The 14764-nt window shown below is 45.7% G+C and overlaps 2 protein-coding genes across 2 annotated transcripts in view; one reads left to right on the forward strand and one right to left on the reverse strand.

Annotated features, from left to right (window-relative positions):
- The window catches only part of plekhh2 (pleckstrin homology domain containing, family H (with MyTH4 domain) member 2), a 53281-nt gene extending 44213 nt beyond the window's left edge, over positions 1-9068 (reverse strand). Inside the window, 2 exon segments of the mRNA XM_056291749.1 lie at positions 4887-5035; positions 8946-9068. Coding sequence (XP_056147724.1) covers positions 4887-5009 — 123 coding nt within the window. The 5' untranslated portion in view covers positions 5010-5035; positions 8946-9068.
- Positions 9069-9333: 265 nt separating this feature from the next.
- The window catches only part of thada (THADA armadillo repeat containing), a 128570-nt gene continuing 123139 nt past the window's right edge, over positions 9334-14764 (forward strand). The window contains exons 1-9 of the mRNA XM_056291597.1: positions 9334-9465; positions 9767-9860; positions 10150-10256; positions 10714-10844; positions 11285-11433; positions 11556-11588; positions 11713-11761; positions 12908-13101; positions 14420-14514. Coding sequence (XP_056147572.1) covers positions 9788-9860; positions 10150-10256; positions 10714-10844; positions 11285-11433; positions 11556-11588; positions 11713-11761; positions 12908-13101; positions 14420-14514 — 831 coding nt within the window. The 5' untranslated portion in view covers positions 9334-9465; positions 9767-9787. The remainder of the gene's footprint in view (positions 9466-9766; positions 9861-10149; positions 10257-10713; positions 10845-11284; positions 11434-11555; positions 11589-11712; positions 11762-12907; positions 13102-14419; positions 14515-14764) is intronic.

Genomic DNA, 14764 nt, shown 5'->3' on the forward strand with positions numbered 1-14764 from the left:
GTTTCTCGCTCTCCCCCCCCCCCCCCACTCTGTCTCTCTGTCTGTTTCATCCCCCGTCTCTGTCTGTCTGTCTCTCTCTCTCTTTTTTCTTTCTCAGTCTCAACCCCCACCCTCTCTGTCTATCACACTTTGTCTCTCTCTCTCTCTTTCTCTCTCCCCCCTCACTTCTCTCTCTGTCTCACCCCCTCTCTCTGTCTCTCTCTCTCTTCTCTCTCTCCCCCCTCACTCTCTCTCTGTCTCACCCCCTCTCTCCTTCTGTCTCTCTCTCTCTTTCTCACTCCCCCCTCACTCTCTCTCTGTCTCACCCCCTCTCTCTCTGTCCTCTCTCTTCCTCGTCCGTTCTCTCTTTTTGTTTCATCACCCCCTCTCTGTCTCTTTATCTCTGTGTCTCTGTCTCTGTGTCTCTGTCTCTGTCTCTCTCTCTCTCTCTCTCTCTCTCTCTCTCTCTCTCTCTCTCTCTCTCTCTCTCTCTCTCTCTCTCTCTCTCTCTCTCTCTCTCCTCTCTCTCTCCTCTCTCTCTCTCTCTCTCTCTCTCTGTCTCACCCACCCCCCACTGACTTTAAAAAAAATTCTCGGGTCTCAGATTTTTTTTCATTTTCTCACTCTTGATTTTTATCGACCATTATTCCTTTACAGTTTTCGTGATGGGTTAAGATGGTTGAAGACGTACAGCGTCGACGTTACGATTCGGACTCTTGTCAGGCGACCCCGATTCTGACCCGTTTCTTATTCTGCACGCTGGCGTCGAACCTTTAGGACGGGGCCCGGGCGTCAGTTTGGCGTTAACTGAGTCAAGGGGAACAAATTCCGCTCATCGTCGGCCGCAAGCCAGTCCTGACTTGATCTATTTGAAGAGTGAGACGGGAATGAGCTGAAGCCTCGAGAGGGACATCTGCCATTTTAAAAGAGGCCACGCGTTCTTACGGTACGCTCAGCAAAGCCCGGCCCCAACTCGGAGCACATCCCTGCCTGACTACTTGACTTTTCCTCCCATTTCCACACACACACCCACCCACCCACCCATCTACACAGTGAGATAGTCGGGGGAATTTTCTTTCCTTTTTTCATCCCCAACATACACGCACCCCCCGCGCACTGAAAGAAAACAAGCCGTGGCGGCGGCTGTGCGAGCCCCGGAGCGAAGAGGAGCAGCGGCGACGTGGGCTGCATGTTAGCACGGTGAGTTCATCAAGCCATGAGCTCCGCTGGCATGAGGTCATGGGTCATTCCTGCAACAGAGCTGCTTAATGGAGGTCGTTAAACAGGGCTGTTGCTGTCGCGTTCAGAACGGGGAGACAATAGGAGTCGAGGATCTGCGGCGCCTTCAAAACCGCTAATTTCAGGGATCGGGGAACAATTTATTGTTGTTTCCCCAGCCCACAGCAGTGCAACACAAAAGACAAAAACACACATCTACAGTTCCCAGAAACGACAGCGGCAAAAACATACAAAAACAGAGAAAACAAGGCAACAAAACACACACACACACACACACACACACACACACACACACACACACACATACAAACAGTTAACAATACAGTCCACTCAGTGCAACACAGTCCAAAAAATTTCCTCTGTCCAGAGAGCGAACGCCAGCCAGGATGACTGTCGCAACTGCCGGTCTGCGTGGGCTAGCAGTTAGCTTAGCCTGCCCCGCTTCAGCGTCCTGTCAGACCGCCCTCGGTGCTTCCTCCTCGGGCGCAGCTCCCGGCAGGGCCGTGGTCCCTGGGCCCACCGGATGCAGCAGACCAGGCTCTCCCAGCCAGACACCTTTGACACACCTTCCCACACTCCACACGACGACACCGAAACACAGTCAAACGCTAGGCGAGGCCGCCGCCAGACCGCCGTCGGTGTTATCGGAACTGCCGGTCCGCATGGGCTAGCAGACCAGCAGTTTTTCAAATTTTCAATTTCTCTCACAAAGTTTTGTCATTTCCCTCACAAAGATCAGCTTTTCTATCCTACGGGACAGAGGCTGTTTGTAAAAGCTTTCTGGAGCTATGAGGTGACGCGCAAACACTTTGGGGGTCGTGGCTCCCTCTCGCTCATTCACTCTCCTGCAAACATAGTGACTACCGAGGATGGCAGAAGGGCCATCGACAGAGAGGGTATCCATGAGGGTGGAAAGTTACAGGTTTACTGCAGAGGCTTGAGATGGTGACACCTCTCGAGAGTGAGAGTGGTGTTTATGCTCAGTAACTATATCACATGACGTGTTATACGCCGGAGACGTTGATGGTTCCCTGTTTTCTAAGTCAATCAAACCCGACAACCAGCATTTTTGAGTGCAGTGATATTAAAAAAAAAAAAACATTGTGCAAACTCCAACAAACCCAAGTCTTCTCCGCAACTCCCCGGTGAGTCTGTTTGATGGCCCAGCTGAGCTACTCCGACTCTAAAATTGACTAAAAGTTGGGTCAATCCCGTCATGCAGTGCGTGGCGGTGCCCTGTGGTCAGACTGCTGTTACATTAGAGCTCTAATCAGCCTCCCTGGAGATTCGCCACAGAAGTAGGCCACAGAGCAGCAGGGGCCGGCCCCGGTCGTCTGCTGGGATGGATGGGCCGGTCTCTCTCTCTCACCATACACATCCAAACTCTTGTGTATATTTGCATGTGCATACTGTGTGTGGGCATGTGTATTTGATTTGTTGTCGGCCTCTGATTTCCTCCCTGTCTGTCCCTCCTTCTCCATTCTTCACTCGCTCTCTATTTATTCCTCTGTCGGGAGCCACCCAGACAACAAACAGTATACTCACACAAAACACACATATATATATAAATACACAAACACTCAACACATGACGTGATGTGCCAAAATCCTGAGGTTCAGTCCAGAGAAAGCTCGTGAGAGCTGATAACAGGTTGACCTTCTAGCCTAAGCAGATCTTCAGCCGACGCTCCAGAAGAGGTCTGACTGACATCAATGTAGATGGAGGCTAATTTCAGCCTGGGCTTCAAAAGGAGCGTTGGCGGGGCAAAGGGTGGAGGGTTTTGCTGGTGCATTATGGGTAGGTACAGTCTACAAAACCACATCCAGTGCCTTGCTAGTGTTTAAGAGAGAAGGTTGTACCCATGAGTATTCACAGACAGAACTGATTTGTAGTAGAATTTGAAGCTAATAAAAGAGAAAATGTTTGATTTTATTAAAATTGAAATGGAGTGTGGTTCTGTCTGGACAGATTTAGACTGCTGGTGTATTTCTTAAATTACACCGTATACACTGGTAAGAAAATATCTTGTTCCCTTGCTCTACCCCATAGAAATATACACTAAGGAGTGTTTGCAGTAAATGATGTGGAAGTTTATTATATTCAAAATCTCACCTAACACAATGATAGTGTTAAGTTGCTGCCTGAACTACATTCAAAAAATGATATTTATTTTACAGTTGCAAAACTAGCAACAACAAAAATTACACGTATTTTTGTGACCTTTTTTATTGGATTTTTCCTATTTTCACATCTTTATGTGCCTGATAGATGTGAAAACCCTTTCCGCAGTTCTCGGCTTGGCACATTTTCTACTTATGCGCCGCGTCAGTTGTGTTGCTGAGCTTTAAAGATGGAACGAGTGGGATTTTCCTAAAAATCAGTGTATAGAGTTGTGCAAAAATAACCCCTCTCGATCATCACTTATGACCCACTAGAGGTGTGTGGCGGTGTCTGTATCTGCAGAGACCCCCGTCCTCTGCCTGTATCGTCTTATTTTGCTGCACACGGGACATTTCTGGGCGTTAACCTCTGGGCAGCGGGACTCTATAAAAGCGTAGCAACCGGGTGCCAGATCGAGATTGTAAGCACACATCCAAGAGGAAGCTACGACAATGGCAGACACGGTGCCATAAAGACGCAAGTATGGTGAGGCGAAACGCCAAGCGGACAAATCTCGTTTCAAAACGAGAGTGAATCTGGGGTCGGCTTTCACCCGCTGGCGAGCACTGAAGGAGAGGATGGGAATGAAGAGCGACGCGGAGTTTGCCTGTACACTGGGCTGTGTTCTGGCAACTGCGGTCAGGGGGCGTGTCCTTATGGTGACGTTTAGCCAGGGGGAGGGGCCAACTTTGAACGTTGCGTTGACAAACCGCAACTGACAAGTCCTACTCGTACCTCTAGCCTTGGGAATGGGCAATGGGGGAAAAAGGATTTTGTGTTGACAAGAGCGCTACCTTTTCCCCTCATCCTCCTCAAAATACCTTTCTGGAGATGATAAAGAGCTAGGAGATGTGACCTTAACCAAGCAAAGTGATGAAGAAGACATTTGTAACAGAAGACTTGAGGAGGTGTGGGATGAAAGGTCATTAATGCACACACACTAACATACACAGGCAGCTTTCCTGTTCACATCTCCCGCAGCGCTATTTGTTGATGTATTGGAAAGCTTGTCTCGAATCAGCATCTGTCCAATCATCCATCCATCCATCCATCCATCCATCCATCCATCCATTATCCAAACCACTTATCCTGCTCTCAGGGTCGCGGGGATGCTGGAGCCTATCCCAGCAGTCATTGGGTGGCAGGCGGGGAGACACCCTGGACAGACCGTCAGGGCATCACAGGGCCAACACACACACACACACACACACACATTCACACCTAGGGACAATTTAGTACGGCCGATTCACCTGACCTACATGTCTTTGGACTTTGGGAAGAAACTGGAGCACCCGGAGGAAACCCACGCAGACACGGGGAGAACATGCAAACTCCACACAGAGGACGACCCGGGACGACCCCCAAGGTTGGACTACCCCGGGGCTCGAACCCAGGACCTTCTTGCTGCGAGGTGACCGTGCTAACCACTGCGCCACCATGCCGCCCCCGTCCAATCGTATCACATATATAATTTAATTCCCTCGTCACCAGTAGCACAGTGGACCAACCTTGTCCGCTGTGAGTTCACGTATTTTGATGATCTGCACTCGAAACTTCATGAGCAGGGCTTCCAAGACCAAACACTTCTCCTTCCAGTCCTCCTGGGCCATGGCCTCCTCCCCCTCCGCCATATTGCCTGGTCCTGAAGCCTCAAGTCCTGCAGAGACACAGATACACACACACACACACACACACACAGACAAACACACACACACACACAGATAAACACACACACACACACACACACACACACACACACACACACACACACACACACACACACACACACACACACACACACACGTAAGAGTAACCTGTTAAATAAAGTCATCCTTAGAGAACATGCTATAAGCCCCAAACCAGCCCTCCAGTCTCAGCTGCCTTTGGCTGCGTGTATGGGTGTGTATTGCTTACCGTGTATAAATCACAATGTGTGTAACATTTTGTACAAAGATCAAACACCTTTACAGATGTGTAGAGCAGATCTCAGACTTGCCTGCGTGAATACTTTGAGGATAAACTGACGGACAGTGAGACAGACGGACGGTCAGATAAGGCGGGCCGGCGGGCAGAAAAACAGGCGGGCGGGCGGGCAGACAGAGAGCTGTTGTGCAGCTGTTTTCCTGCGTGCCGGCACCTGAAATGTTCCAGGGCTGAGCCCGGCTGCACAAATGTGGGCAGTGGGCGCAGCCCTAGCCGAAGCCAGACAAATTTCCATTGCTCTGAGACAAAGTCAACATCAACACTCTTCACGCGGGATGGTACACATTACGTTGTACAAGGCTGGCATACCGGCAAACAACGGCATAACGCGGTGAGAGGAAACAAGACGCAGGTACACAAGAACGCGGAGAGACGAGAGGACGCCCGCTGTGTCATGGAGGCAAAGCACGACGGTTACCGAGTCCAAACAAGTGAGGACTTGGTAAATTTTGCGTCGAATAGACTCGGGACCCGTGTCCAGCAGAGCCCTGCACAAAAAAAAAAAAGGGTGCTTCCTGTAGTTCTGTATTGTTTTCAGTGGAAAATGTGAGGTTTCAATGCTTTCAACCCACTGCCAGGCCGGACCTCCTTTTAGAGGCCAGAGCCGCGACCACGCCACCTCTCCGAAGCGGGAACAAATGGAAGTTTCACTGCTCATCGGTGTCACCTCCAGTTACGCTGACTAATGAGGACGGAGGGGCCGGGTTAAGGTACATCTACGCCACAAAAGAGACAAACGTACCAAGTTATCTGAAGGTGTTTCACATCTCATCACGCTTATTTCAAAATATTGGTGGTAAAAAGAAAAAAGTTTTATCCGACTTGTAGATAATATTGATTGATTCAAGAAAGAGTACTTTTTTCATGATTATAAGACTTGTTATGAGGATTTCTCATGAAACGGAAAGAAATCTTAAGAAACTTGATTTGGGATCCATCATTATTAGAGTAAATGTCTTGGAAACAGGCCCTGTGGTGGCCTGGCGGCCTGTCCAGGGTGTCTCCCCGCCCGCCGCCGCCCAGTGGCTGCTGGGATAGGCTCCAGCATCCCTGCGACCCTGAGAGCAGGATAAGCGGTTCGGATAATGGATGGACAGATGTCTTAAGACAAGTGTCATAATCATGAAACAAGTGCACTTTGTTGAACCGAGCGCTAACATCTGCTGGTGGCGTAAGAACACTGTTACTAGCAGTATCTTGAAATAAACACTATGAGACTTAGGATAAGATAAAATACCTCGATAAGATGGTCTTCTTCTGTATTTTGTCAAACAAAAATGAATCAACTAATAGAGCTGATAACAGAAAATCCTTGTTTACTATATGACGTCTCAAATACATTGTTTTCATATTTCATATCAAATTTCTAGTAAAATTCAAGGCAAAATTTTCAGGATACAATTTTCATCACACTGTCTCAATCCCATTCTGAACGAGTCATATGTCATACATGCCCGTCCTTCTGTTTATGTGCACACTGTCCCATAGTTTCAACAAATATTGTTGCCGTCTGCCATAGTATAAGTGCAGGATGCATGATGATATTATACAAAATAGGGGGGAAGGAGAAACAGACAAACACAAATGCATAATAATGCATTTGTGCATAATGACGGGATGAAGGGGGGGGGGTTTACTCTGGAAGCATCCTGCAGAGTTTTCAATCTATCGAAATAAGAGATCACCCCCGGTCAGATTGGAACATCTCTCTTATACTATTGCATATTATCACTTTATGAATAACGAGAGCGCAGTGGAAAATATTTATTGTTTCCTGTCAAACCTCTCCCGTAGCATTTCGACAACTGCTGAGCATGTCCTCCCTGCGTTCAGCACCTGCTTCTCTCACAGTGCTGCTCCAAGTCTCAGCCCAGTGTAGTGCTGGGCATGTCTCTCTGCAAAAGGCCCCACATGGCCTCGCTCTACGTGTTCAGTAGGCGCGAGACTAACGAGGGCATGTTTCAGCAAAGAGGTGCAAGCTACTCAAAGTGGGAGGGAAAATTGGTTTGATCCATCTGAAGGGGACTGAACACTGACAGTTTTTCACTTTGACTTTGGACTTGAAATTGTGTGTGGTTTTCACCACTCCTTTGTTTCCATTTTCGAGCCTCACACGCATCGCTGAACACACTTGAGAGACAGAGAGAGAGAGAGAGAGAGAGAGAGAGAGAGAGAGAGAGAGAGAGAGAGAGAGAGAGAGAGAGAGAGAGAGAGAGAGAGAGAGAGAGAGAGAGAGAGATATGAAAGATATAGAAAGCTGCATAGATCAGGGCAGCAGGAGTGAGATAGGGTGCCCTGGTTTCTCGTACGCAGTTTAAACCTCTCATTACCAGCCTGGCTGTCTCACAAAGAGACTGCGAGCATGTGTGGATCAAAGCCATAAACCCATTTCCACAGACCTTTTTTTGGCTGCTTTTTTATTGTGGTAAACAACCAATAAGGCAAAAGTTCCCCAGGACTAAAATACAAAACATAAAAACATACATATTAAATGTTTCACCCTATTCTAGAGTATACTGTAGCATTATTTTTTCTAAATCAATAATTTTTTAGGTTTTACCATACTTTTGGTAAGGTTTTTAAAAATTGGAAATCTCTCATTCATGAACCACAGTCTGCATCTAGTTTAACAACTGGAATAAGTAAATACAGCTTCTTATAATTCTACAATATATATGCAAACGTAGCCCACATCCTTTCTTCCCCTGATCTGGCTCACCCTTTGATATTATGTACTGCAGAGATCTTGACCTTTTTCAATCTCCATTTTGTTTTGTTTGTTTTTACTTCTATAACTGGCATCATTCCCTGACTCATTCTTTTCTATTTCTTAACCCCCCCCCCAGTGTACCTGTCACGTGACCAGGGCTCCCCCCCCCATTCGATATTTTTTTTAGCCGAAACTTATTTGTAGTATTTGAGTATCCTCAAAACGATAATTACACCTCTTCTCTCATGACAGTAGAGAGAGAGAGAGGGGAAAAAAACCCCACATCGTTTCACTTCCACACTTTTCTTCTTCTTCTCCTCCATGGTGATGATGAGGAGATGTGCAAGTCTCCGTGGGTCTGCGCTCGCTTGGTGGGCCGTTATGGGGACATTAAAACGATGAGAGCGCTTCATTCAGGGAACTTACTCATGACTTGTGTATTTCGGATGATTAACCCCCCCCCCCCGGCCTCTGGGGGAAAAAACCCCATTCTGATGAAATTTTAAGAGATGCGTTTTACAAGACAAATAACGGATTTTGGGGGGGGGGGTGGGGAAATTGGCTGAGCTTCTTCAGAGTGAAGCTGCCAGAGATCTGGGATTACCTAATTGATCCAAAGCAGTGTTGGCGAATGAGCACGGATAAAATTAAATGTAACGAATAACAGTTTGCCATCCTGTAACCCCGGACTGCTATGACGTGGTAATGAGCACGCCTATTTCAACACAGCATCTCGAGGGGCTACGCGTCTCTTCGAACGGGCACACAGCATCCAACGATATGTAAAGTTAGACGTGGGCCATTCAGAAACACGGTGCCATCCTCCCTCTCCAATTCAAATAGCATCATTTTTCATTTGACATGCTCAACTTACCCCTGGGTAATATTTTAGAAGAAAGCAAGCGGTGTGAGGGATATTACTTCATGTCTAGTCCAATATCCATAGAGCCCTTATTATTCCACCGGCAATATCCTAATGTATGAGTAAGAAAACGACGTATTCTCTCTGCCCCAAAGTTTTCATTTCGGCTCTCGGGGCAAAAGTTAGACGGGAGGTTGGCTCGAGGCGTGGTTTCGCTACACTATACCCAATTATAGGGCACATAGGTGCGGCTATGGAAATCAGACCGCGACCGACGCCGGCAAACGTTCTACTTTGATGGACGTGTCAGATGCACCGATCACGAGCGGGAGCGCTTTTTCGCCACAGAAACTGTCCAATCGTTTTGAGGTGAAGGGCGGGCTTTCAGAGTCCCGGAACTGACGTATCACACGTGTGGCGGTGGGTCGCGGCTAACAGCTGAGTAGGAAGCCGAAACGCGCTTAATGTTTTGTCCTTTTCTGCTCCATTGGAAAATTTGCCTCCACTATTTTTTGGACTTGCACGAGCTCTGGTGAGTGTTTCCTGAGCACCGATGTAGTTTTCATTTTATTTTATTTTTTTGCATTTCGCCTTTTGCTTTTACGTCTTGGAGCTGTTAGCCCTAGCGGCAGTTACTAGCTTAGCGTACAGTGAAAATGGGTACCAGCCAAGAAAACATGTCACAGTATTACAGGAGGGAGATGGAGACCGATAACCGATAAAGAAAGGCAGTAAGGCAACACGGACAGGCAGACCGATGGGGGCGATAAACACAGGGGTGTAGATATAAAGAAGTCGGTGTTAGTTGTTGTGCCTCTGCTCCCTGCTGACAGTGGCCCTCAAACAAGGGTGTCATGGTGGTGAAGAAGAAAACGGTCAAAGTGGAGGCTGTGGCGCTGACCCAAGACAAGCTCCGCACGCTGAAAGGTAAGGTTGAGCTACTGACAGCTACAGTACTGCGACAAGTACGTGGATGTCTTCTCAGTAATGCTGTGGTCATTGCAAAGGTGGGTAAATGATCAATTCCAGATGAACTCTTAGGCGCTCATCTCAATTTATTGCAGATGCTTTTCTGAAATTAAAAGATCGCATGTTGTGTTTAAAGATATTTCTTAGCGATAACAAGATTTTGAACAAAATTGGCGTATGCTCAGTATCAGTTTAGACTCTGTGTGTGTGTGTGTGTGTGTGTGTGTGTGTGTGTGTGTGTGTATAGCCTCCCTCTCTGTGGATGGAGATGATGGAGTCCGGGACATAGCCCTGACCCTACTTGCGTGTTTGGACCTGACAGAGCCGGTTCAGCAAATTCAACAGGTCAAGAAAGTAAGTTTGGGCAGACAAACTGCTTGTAAACAGTAAATGAACAGAGAGACTGACAAATGACAATTGATGACCTCTTATCCGCAATGTTATCTTCAACTTAAAATTACTTTAGTGCAACAAGAAGAACTGTACTGGTGTGCTCTTGCTCACTATAGCACACTGTGTAGGTTTAATTAACAGTAGTTTCCCAGGACTAAAATGAGCATTCTTCTCAGAAGCATGTTATGGTTATTATTCTGCATGGTTGCAAACTGAGTATTGGACAGACAGAAGTGAAAATGCAAACAGTTTTCTCACCTCAGTTTCCTTTTAGAGCTAATTTGGAAAAAGTGTTTATACCCTTTGAATTTCAACATATGATATCTGAGTATCATATGTTGAAATTATATGGCATCTGTTATTAGTTGTGAGGTTTGTGTGTTTTTACATATATGTGTATGTGTGTGCATGTACCCAGGCTGGGTCTCAGTTGGAGTTACTGAACGAGGAGCAGTGTCATGGAGCTCTTCTACAGGCCTGTCTCCACACACTGGCACTGGTCTACACTTCTCTGCAGGCAAAGAACCCATTACGTAGGGCCTGTGCCAGGTACACAGCTCGCTGAAAGTATTGTTAGGTTGAAACAAGATTACACACAGACCATCAGGATACTTGTGTGGTGCAGATAACTTATTACGGATGTTTCCTGCGTTGTGTGTGTCTTTTGGCTCCACAAAATTATGATTTACTTTTGCCATGAGAAGAGTAGACGTATGGAGTAATGTTCAACCATTTATGACAAACACCATGAGAGGTTTGCATCAGTAAAAATGAAGAGCTAATATTTTATTTACAGATCATCTAAAACAACATTTTGGCACAAATAGGTGTGAACCATTGCCAAAGATGGATTTATTTTAATTTTTTTTCCATTTGGCCACCTGTAACACAAGGTAAAAGTGATTTATCCTCGGTGGGAAGTTGAATATTCCTCTGTATACTTTTTTTTTTTTTGAACAAGTGGCATTTTTCCTTCGTTCTGTCTCTAGTGCCCTGAGTTCAGTACCAGCATGGCTGCAGAAGCAAACTGTCGACTGCCTTTGTGCTTGCCTGTCTGACTGTCTTTCCAGCCAAGGCTCAGACCAGGCTACACATGTTATAGATTCTATCAGTGCTTGCCTGGATGGTTTTTCATTTGGTGAGTAGAGAAAAAGGGTATGCATTTGCCACGTTTGATATCCTTAAGATCTCATTTCCTATGGTTTAATAATGAGATGAATCATTAACTAGCTTTGTAATACTCCTCCTTTTGTTCTTCAGGTGAGAAATGCATTCACAAACTGCTACCAGAAGGTCGGTGTCTTTATCTGTTTACTTCACTGAACATCATTTTCTTAGGAACATTTCATTTTGAGAGTTATCTGTGGATTTATTTTCCATCGGTATGTTTATTCGTACTGTCTCTTCCTCTGTGTAGTGTTACAATTTCTCCAAAAAGCCTTACATGAATATCTCCAACAGAACAGGTAGGGATAGCATCCTCCATAATCTTTTATGTTTTTCAAAGCAACTTAAATGTATGATAATAAACTTAACAAAACCTCATAAATTATTAAAGTGGCTGTAGACAACTTTTACAGCATTCACAAGTGTTTTTATTGTTTGCAACACTGTTGCAAAGACAACCAGATCGCTTTACATTTATTAGCAGCCTGGCTACTGGCCAAAGCAAGAAACAACTGTAAGAATCCCAATTTGAACTAGAATCCCCGATCTCAGTGCTATGATAAAGGCAGAGTAAAACATCTGGTAGTATTAATATGTAGGCAGATTGTGTTACTTACTGATCCAGTAGAAAGAATGGCAACTGGATGTCAGTTTGGAACCCTCTTAAGTCCTGGTGTTGTATCGAACTCCGTTTCCCTGTTGAGATCTGTTTCCCCTGGCCAAAGTTCGAGACAACACTGGGACACTTGATTAAACCTTAACCTAACCTCAACCTAACCCCAGCCTTAACCCAACTTCAACCTAACCCTAAGCTTAACTTGACGCTTACCTTAACCTAATCATAACCAATAGCTAAGCTGTTTCCATGTGAACACTTTCGTCTAGCTAGGGGGAAACGGATCTTGATGGGGAAACGAGTTTGATACAACACCAAAGCTTGCACCATCGAGTGAATGCCTGCCTAAGGTTCACTGTTGTTTTACCTCTGTTTCTATCATTCTCCTTCTTCACCTTCTTTGCTTCCTCCGTCAACGAGGTTCTTTTTCTCTTGCCGGGTAGAGTTTCCACTGTCACTTCAGTTGTTCCACCATTTCCACTACTGGGGATCGCTACCGCAGAAAACAAAAGCGCTATACTTTTCCTATGTTCGTTGCGCAGTGGTTGACACACTTCCTTTGTGCTTTAAATCGAGCCTTCATTTTACCGAGAGATCGTACCCGGTGGCACACAGAATTGCGTAGTGAAAGCAAGGCTTATAGGTAACCAGTCTAAATGCAGATGGTGTCATTATTCTATTGCCATTACAATGTGCAATCAACATTTACTTCATAATAAGTTAAAGAAAAAAGTTGTCTACTGCCGCTTTAAGAAGCATGATGTTTAGTCTTTGGCGTGAGGCCTCAGATAGAATGGTATGTCTCTGTCACCCTCTGCTGTTGTCCCAGTGATCTGGTGGGGCGTCATGTTGCCCAGGCCCAGCTAATGCAGTCCACTCTGGCTGCTGTAAAGACCTCTATGCTGGTAGTGCAGAGGTCCCAGGAGGCACTCAGCATTGCTCTACAGGCTGACCAGGATCACTGCACCCTGCAGAGAACACTCAGTGGCCTCTTGGACTGCTATATACAAATCCTAACTGATGGTAAGAGACAGGGATTAGAAACCGGTAATATCTTTTATACTTGTAGCTGTGGCCTGGGCCAATAGTTGCATGAGGTAGCACAGTGGCTCAGGGGTTTGCACTGTTGCCTCACAGCAAGAAGGTCCTGGGTTTGAACCCCAGGCTGCCCCAGGTCCTTTCTGTGTGGAGTTTGCATGTTCTCACCGTGTCTGCGTGGGTTTCCTGCGAGTCCTCTGTTTCCTCCCATCATCAAATACATTCATGTTAGGGTTAATACTCCTGTCTGTGCCCCTGACCAAGGCATGGTAAAAAAAGCTTGAGTTGGTCCTCAGGCGCTGCATGGCGGCTGCCCACTGCTTCTAGCTACATGGCTAGGAAGGGTTGAATGCTGAGGATGAATTTCCCCATGGGGATTAATAAAGTATATCTTCTTATCTTGAAGGGGGATTTTACATTAAAGCGTCAATCCGTAACCTTTCTCCATTAATAAATAGTTATTTTATCCAACTGGACCATGAAGTCATGTCTCTACATAATACTGTCATCTTTACTATGGTTGAAATGTTCTCTACTCTCCATATACCACTGTTGAATGTTTTTGACTGAGTAGGAGGAACACTGGTGCAGCAGCAAACACATGCTTGTTGGAAACAACTCTAGCAGGAAAAAAGATTGAAACTTGATGCTGATGTAGCCTTACTTTCTGTCAGACATGATCGATAACACAGTAGAACAATGTGGTGATGTGGTTTGATTAAATTTAGATTGCCTGTGTTAGCTTTGGTCCGAAGGCCACATTTTTAGAAGTGTGCGGACCGTTTACTGGTGACCTGATGACACACAAGCCACAGTGGCTGCAACACCTTTTTTGTGTCCAAGAAAAACGGCGTCAGCAGGTCTATTTCTCTCTTGGCTCCTACATCCAACTATGACTGTCCAACTGAATTGCCACATCGTCATCACATTTCAAATGGATGAAATAATACAAAATGTCGCGGACTGCATTTTTTAATTTGACTTTGACTTTACATACTACATTGAAACCGTGAAATTTGCCCTGTGCCACAACAATTCTGCATTCTTTATTGTTCAGTCAGAGTATTGTTCTCGTGCAAGGATAGATTCGTTGTACTCACCAAGGGTTAGACAAGTGCATTTGTTATTCAAACTCCATACAATGATTTTCATATCTCATCCAGAGATTTGTGTCTACAAAAATCCGGACATGAGCCTGCTCCTTTACTCTTGAAGCTACATGAATATACCCGAGATCCTGCCACCCCGAAACATATTACTTCCTTACCCCTTCTCTCCCCCCATCTTTTCTTGCTGGTTCCAGAGGAGTTTGTCCAGACATTGCAAAGCACAGCGGGAATGGCTGTGGTCCTACTCTTCAGATCTGTGATGGGATCTGGAGATGGAGTGGCTGCTGTGGTGAGTTGAATTTAGATAAGAGTCCACTTTCTAAGGGACCAGATACTTTTGGATGGGTGCACATATGTTCTGAAAGAGTTTGAACGTTGAAAATACTGTGTTTTACATCACAATAGAATGTCTGTCTGTTTTTCTGCCAGTTTGAGCTTTACAAGTGTAAAGTTTTCTTTTAGCACTTCAAAGAAGGTTGAATCAGTTCATCCGGATACAATGTGTATTGATGGATACATTTCATCACTCAACTAAGTGA

This window comes from Lampris incognitus, chromosome 13 (assembly GCF_029633865.1).
Source record: "Lampris incognitus isolate fLamInc1 chromosome 13, fLamInc1.hap2, whole genome shotgun sequence".
NCBI classification, from domain to species: domain Eukaryota; kingdom Metazoa; phylum Chordata; class Actinopteri; order Lampriformes; family Lampridae; genus Lampris; species Lampris incognitus.